Source organism: Formica exsecta, unplaced genomic scaffold (assembly GCF_003651465.1).
Source record: "Formica exsecta isolate Colony F162 unplaced genomic scaffold, ASM365146v1 scaffold746, whole genome shotgun sequence".
Lineage (NCBI taxonomy): Eukaryota > Metazoa > Arthropoda > Insecta > Hymenoptera > Formicidae > Formica > Formica exsecta.
In genome coordinates this window covers 1-6,520 of record NW_021853513.1, presented here as the reverse complement: position 1 = coordinate 6,520, position 6,520 = coordinate 1, and the positions used below count along the sequence as shown (strand labels likewise).

At 35.2% G+C, this 6,520-nt stretch overlaps 1 protein-coding gene across 1 annotated transcript in view; it reads right to left on the bottom strand.

Moving 5' to 3' along the window:
* LOC115243910 (GPI transamidase component PIG-S) overlaps window positions 1-5,968 on the bottom strand; it is a gene marked incomplete at its 5' end in the record, with an annotated part of 36,679 nt that extends 30,711 nt beyond the window's left edge. Inside the window, 6 exons of the mRNA XM_029821214.1 lie at window positions 3,613-3,959; window positions 4,123-4,270; window positions 4,497-4,635; window positions 4,693-4,881; window positions 5,279-5,497; window positions 5,728-5,968. Coding sequence (XP_029677074.1) covers window positions 3,613-3,959; window positions 4,123-4,270; window positions 4,497-4,635; window positions 4,693-4,881; window positions 5,279-5,497; window positions 5,728-5,968 — 1,283 coding nt within the window. The remainder of the gene's footprint in view (window positions 1-3,612; window positions 3,960-4,122; window positions 4,271-4,496; window positions 4,636-4,692; window positions 4,882-5,278; window positions 5,498-5,727) is intronic.
* Between the last annotated feature and the right edge of the window lie 552 nt (window positions 5,969-6,520).

Sequence of the window (6,520 nt, the reverse complement as noted above, 5' to 3'; positions counted from 1 at the left end):
ATATATATATATAAAATTTATATATTCATCATATTATAAATTCATTTTCAATTATTCATATATTATCATCATCTCATAATTATAATAAATGTCATCTAAGACTTTGTCTGCGCGGTCGCATAGCTTCTAAAAACGACGTGTCAAACAAAGAACGGATTGTTTCACAAAATAGTCCTCTCTGCGAGATTTATCGTTTCTCACAATTTGTCACAGAAGTCCTGAATCACTCACCCCGTATAGAAAATTACCACAAATTTGCTATCACGCCATGCACAGCAAGGTTTATTCTGATCTTGTTACAAATTTGCTATCATATCGTGCATGGCAAGGTTTGCCCTATTCTTGCCACAAATTTGTTGTCATGCCGTGCACGGCAAGGTTTGCTCTATTCTTGCCATAAATTTGCTGTCATGTCATGCACGGCAAGATTTGCTCTTTATTTGCGCAAAATGTGCATCACACTATTGCGACAAGCCTTGCCAGCAAAAGCTAAGCTTTTTGCGGACACACCTTGTCACAATTTTGCTGTAAAGGCATGCTCGGGTTTGCTGCAAACTTTGCGCAAAGTTTGCATCATTTTGCTTGCTGGGAACCTTCTATATAAATCCGCCCCTGCCTGCTATATTCCAAAAGCAAATTTTTAAACCTTTCTCACCATCCTCCATCTCCTTTCCGCCTTTTTTGTCATATTCTCATTCGTATTCTCTTCCTCTTCTTTCCTCCTCCAATTTCTCTTCTTTCTCGTTTCATCTGTACCATCGATCCTTCAAGTTAATTTTCTTATATCCAACTTTTACCTTATTATCGCCTTTTTCCTTTTTTTCTCTTGCCATTTCCTTTAATTTCTGTTATATCTCACTTTCTTTTCTTGTTAAATTATCCTCTATTATTAATATATATTCCTCAACTCTTTCTTCTTACTCATGATCTCTCTTTTTGCTTCCAACTATCTATCTCCGCTATCATTAAATTTTTATTTCCATTCAATTTTATTTTGTTTGCCTTTTTTATCACTATGTCCACTATTAAACTGTCCTTTATGTATTTTTCCACTTCATATTCTAATTTCTCCATTTCCCAGTTCACTCCTTTTATTACAATATTGTTCCTTCTGTCTTTCCTCTCCTTTCTCTCATTAATCCATTCCAACACTGCTATTCTCTTCTCTAATATTCCTTTCTCTTGTTTCCATTCCTCTTTCTTTTTTTTCTTTCTTCTTCTCTTGCTTTTCTTTCTTCTCTCATTTCTTTTTTCGATTCTTCTATTTTCATTATTTTTTTTTCTAATCCTCTTCTTCGCTTCCTGAAATATATTTGTCTAGTGACTTTTCTTCTCCCTTGCTCTTACTCCTGCTTCCTGTCTGTTTCCCAGTCATTGGCGCCATCTGTAGTCCCTCTTCTGAACCGTCTTCCTAATACTTTTTCACCCGTATCTTGATGTTTCCTAATCTCTCTTCTTCGTTTCACAATCTTATCTCCTTTTATTTTCTGTCCTCTCTTCTTGTCCTCTTTGCCTTCTTTTCTCCGTCTTCATTACAACTTTCTCTTGCTTTCCACTCATTTACTCTTCTATTTCTCACCTTTTATTTCGAAAGTTTAATAACTTTTCTCTTACTGCTTGCTTTGCCCATGCACATTCCATTCGTGTCCCACCGGAAGTCCCAATAAAATTATTATATTTTTCCTTCAATTAACAATTCCATTTCTACTTTTTAACTATAAGAATTTGTAAAACACGGAATTGTTTTTTTATGTTCTTTTTTTTCAGGGTGTCTACTCAAATCTTGTAAAAAATATTCCCAGAGAATTCCCTGATATTCCAGGTATTTTTGTTCAAAATTCCAAGTAAAGAAAATATTTTAAAGATTTTTTGGTGCAATTTCCTAAAATAAGTTTTTATTGTACGCGTTTTTTAATGTTTTTCATTCAAATGAAGGAAAAACATAAAGCCACTTAAGTTTTAAGTACTAGATTTACAAATATACTGAAAAAAACTGAATAGCTTTTGTTAAGATAAAAATTTTTAATTTGTATAACATTTTCATTTTCTCTTGCCATTTCCTTTAATTTCTGTTATATCTCACTTTCTTTTCTTGTTAAATTATCCTCTATTATTAATATATATTCCTCAACTCTTTCTTCTTACTCATGATCTCTCTTTTTGCTTCCAACTATCTATCTCCGCTATCATTAAATTTTTATTTCCATTCAATTTTATTTTGTTTGCCTTTTTTATCACTATGTCCACTATTAAACTGTCCTTTATGTATTTTTCCACTTCATATTCTAATTTCTCCATTTCCCAGTTCACTCCTTTTATTACAATATTGTTCCTTCTGTCTTTCCTCTCCTTTCTCTCATTAATCCATTCCAACACTGCTATTCTCTTCTCTAATATTCCTTTCTCTTGTTTCCATTCCTCTTTCTTTTTTTTCTTTCTTCTTCTCTTGCTTTTCTTTCTTCTCTCATTTCTTTTTTCGATTCTTCTATTTTCATTATTTTTTTTTCTAATCCTCTTCTTCGCTTCCTGAAATATATTTGTCTAGTGACTTTTCTTCTCCCTTGCTCTTACTCCTGCTTCCTGTCTGTTTCCCAGTCATTGGCGCCATCTGTAGTCCCTCTTCTGAACCGTCTTCCTAATACTTTTTCACCCGTATCTTGATGTTTCCTAATCTCTCTTCTTCGTTTCACAATCTTATCTCCTTTTATTTTCTGTCCTCTCTTCTTGTCCTCTTTGCCTTCTTTTCTCCGTCTTCATTACAACTTTCTCTTGCTTTCCACTCATTTACTCTTCTATTTCTCACCTTTTATTTCGAAAGTTTAATAACTTTTCTCTTACTGCTTGCTTTGCCCATGCACATTCCATTCGTGTCCCACCGGAAGTCCCAATAAAATTATTATATTTTTCCTTCAATTAACAATTCCATTTCTACTTTTTAACTATAAGAATTTGTAAAACACGGAATTGTTTTTTTATGTTCTTTTTTTTCAGGGTGTCTACTCAAATCTTGTAAAAAATATTCCCAGAGAATTCCCTGATATTCCAGGTATTTTTGTTCAAAATTCCAAGTAAAGAAAATATTTTAAAGATTTTTTGGTGCAATTTCCTAAAATAAGTTTTTATTGTACGCGTTTTTTAATGTTTTTCATTCAAATGAAGGAAAAACATAAAGCCACTTAAGTTTTAAGTACTAGATTTACAAATATACTGAAAAAAACTGAATAGCTTTTGTTAAGATAAAAATTTTTAATTTGTATAACATTTTCATTTTTTATTAGTAAAAATTAAAATAAAGAAAATGTATTGCATATTCAATATTTTGTTAAGACATTGAATATATAAATAAAGATTGATATATATTTATAATATATTTTAAATACATAATTCATAACTTGGCTTATCGGCGGGTGCGATTGCCTATTGCTTACAGTATAAGAGCAAAATTATTAAAGAAAGAATTTTTTTTTAATTCCCCGAATCCCGATAAAATTCCATGAAAATTCTCTGATTTCTCCAGTTACAAAAAGATTCCCTGAGAATTCCAGGTTTTCCATATTTTTCCAGGAAGTAAGCATCTTGTTTTTTTAAGATGACTAAAGATCTTGCACTCACTTCTGATCTTCCGGAAAGTAGAGAAGCGCCAAAAGCGTTGGATCGGAGAAAGCCGCCTCGGCGGTGACGAAGGCCTCCTTGCTGAGAACGAAGCTTCGCTCCAGATCGCCACGTCGGAGGTATTCCGCGGATTCGTGCACCAACTCAAGCGCAGTCTTAATCCTGTTCCCAACCACGTCCGTGATAACGATGTTGCTGATCTCCTTCAACAATCGCGCCAATGATTGCAGGGTTAGTTTCGCCGAGGTCAATTGCTCGACGGTGCGAAACCTCAGTAAAGAATCGATCTCCCAGTCGCGCGATTTTAGCCCCATCAATGGCATCGTCGTCACTCCGTCGATGGGTTTCTGCGAATAGTTTACGCGTGTCATGATTATTTTATTTTATATTTGAACGATTCTCTCTCTCGCTCTCTCTATTCGAAATTAAAAGTTCATAAAAGCAATTGCTCGAGAAAGCTTAACTTCTAATTTAATGAGTTTTTAGTACGTTGTTAGAAGTTGCTGTTACCATTTCCGGGATGCCCAACAATAATCTGAGTTGTGCCAAGAACGTGCCTACTACAGCGGTCTCCTCGGGAACAATAGTGACGGTTTCATTCTCCCGCGCATCTTCGCAAGCCTTTGACGGTGGGTTAATCAAAACCACGCCACCCCATCTATGTTCGTTAATACGATATCAATGATAAAAATTAGCTAATATTAAGCTAATATTAATATATTAAAAGATAATACTAATAATTGCACATTGATCTTTGAAAAATTAGTAAACACGGTAATCATAGACATAAACAATCCTGTCGTAATGTTCATGCACTTAAAATAAAAGTAGCAGTACATAATTACGATGAAATAAAATTAATTGTCCAGAGGCAAAGGGAGTACCTCGGGGAGAGGAAAGCTTCCACATTGCTGTCTGTTCGCGACTTATGTCCACTGCGGGTGTAGATATGCAGGGGCGCGCTGCTGCATGGTACCGTGTAGACGACCAGGTTAATACACGGATGAAGACTGACCTGCGACGCTAAAATTCAGTCAGAAATGCTTGGTACGCATAACTCTTTACGTATGCGTTACGTACCTAATTTTTTCTCCAACGGGGTCACCAGCTGCGGCAAAACGCTCTCGCGTAAGGCGAAATGCCTGCGGCTTGGACTGCTATCGGGCACGCGTCTGGGATTCACGTCCAACGGCAGTAGATAGAGCCACTGCGACTTGACCGAGAAATTACTCAAGATGGATAGTTCGTCTACAAACGGCTGTATATATTCTACGACAAAAAAGAAATTAAATTCTAGTCTCTTCTAATAAATTATATTATACTTTCTTAATTAAAGATCAGAGCAGGTGTTTAATAATAAGTTAAATAAATATAGTTTAATAAATAAATAATAATTAAAGTTTAATAAATTTTTTGTATAACGTAATTAATTATTGTGTTAACTCCCTAGTAAACACAAAGTAAAACTGAAAAAAACTGAATAGCTTTTGTTAAGATAAAAATTTTTAATTTGTATAACATTTTCATTTTTTATTAGTAAAAATTAAAATAAAGAAAATGTATTGCATATTCAATATTTTGTTAAGACATTGAATATATAAATAAAGATTTCCCACTCAACAATGTAACTGCAATATAACATGCCTTGTACGTAACAGTGATGTACCTTCAGTCACTGTCCTTAAGTTCCAATCGATCTTCAACTTCTCGGGATCAGGATTAACTAGGGTGATCAGAACATCGTATGCCGGACTGACTGGAAATCGTCTCCTGTTCTCCTCGTCCAAATTATACACGGTGGGTTCGGCGAGCGCGTTCTTTGTCAGTGCCAATGACTTATCGTGAAGAATCCATTCCGACAATACTTGCACCAATTTAGCAGCACCTAGAGATGATGATATTTACATATATAAAATGTAAGATATAAGAAAATATAAAGAATATCTCTGCCATAAACGGGTACGTCGACAGTAACCCAGTGTTATGCGAATCAAAACATGTGTTTCTAAATTGTTTTGAAATTAGGACCTCGTTGCGATAGGTGTTTAGGTAATAAGCTGACGTGGTCTCAAGTAGACCACAATTTAACAATTTAATTGTTTCTGATTGACTTACTGGTTTTGGTAGAGAAATACAGCGTTCTATTGGAGCCGATTAGAACGGCGTCATTTAAATTCGTCGCTTCTAGTAGCAGCAAGCTACCCATGTCCAGGTCGAAAGTCGAGGCTACCTTCTCAAGCTCGTGATACGTGAAGGCGTATGCCAGCAGATTGTTGGATATCACTTGGTGCTTCACATCCAATTGGTAGATTTCTGAAAATCGCAAATTAAAATCAGAAAAAAAGCGATCTAAAGCCTATATCGACATCGATTTTTCTAGGCGAGTTAATTCGCCAAATGGAGGTTGTTGGAAATATTGAGATAGACATTCCAATGTATTATCAAGGCTAAGCATTCAAAGATAAGCGTCTGAGGCGGCGGCGTCTGTTTGAAGCCACCTGCATATAGTTCTTAAAACCGCATATCGAGTTGCAAACTGCGCGTGCATACGCGGAATCTCTCTTGTCTCCGTTTTATCGAATTATATTTTTTCACACCTCGCGGCCTACACTTTGATAGTATATAAAGAGCGACAGCATTCCAATCCGCGCACTTGATCAGAAGTCTTCGAGGAGTTAACATGCATCGTACGTGTAAGATCATTTCGCCGCAAGCACTTAATCAAGAGGTGTACTTTTATACGAATAAATCTATATAATATCCAGTAATACCTAGGGTTGCCACCCGTACTTTAAAATAAAGTATTGTACGTTATTTTGGACGTACATACTTAATATTTTGTAAAGCAATAAAGTACGCTAATATACTTTATTTTACGAATACTAAGTTTTCATTAACACGTTCACGG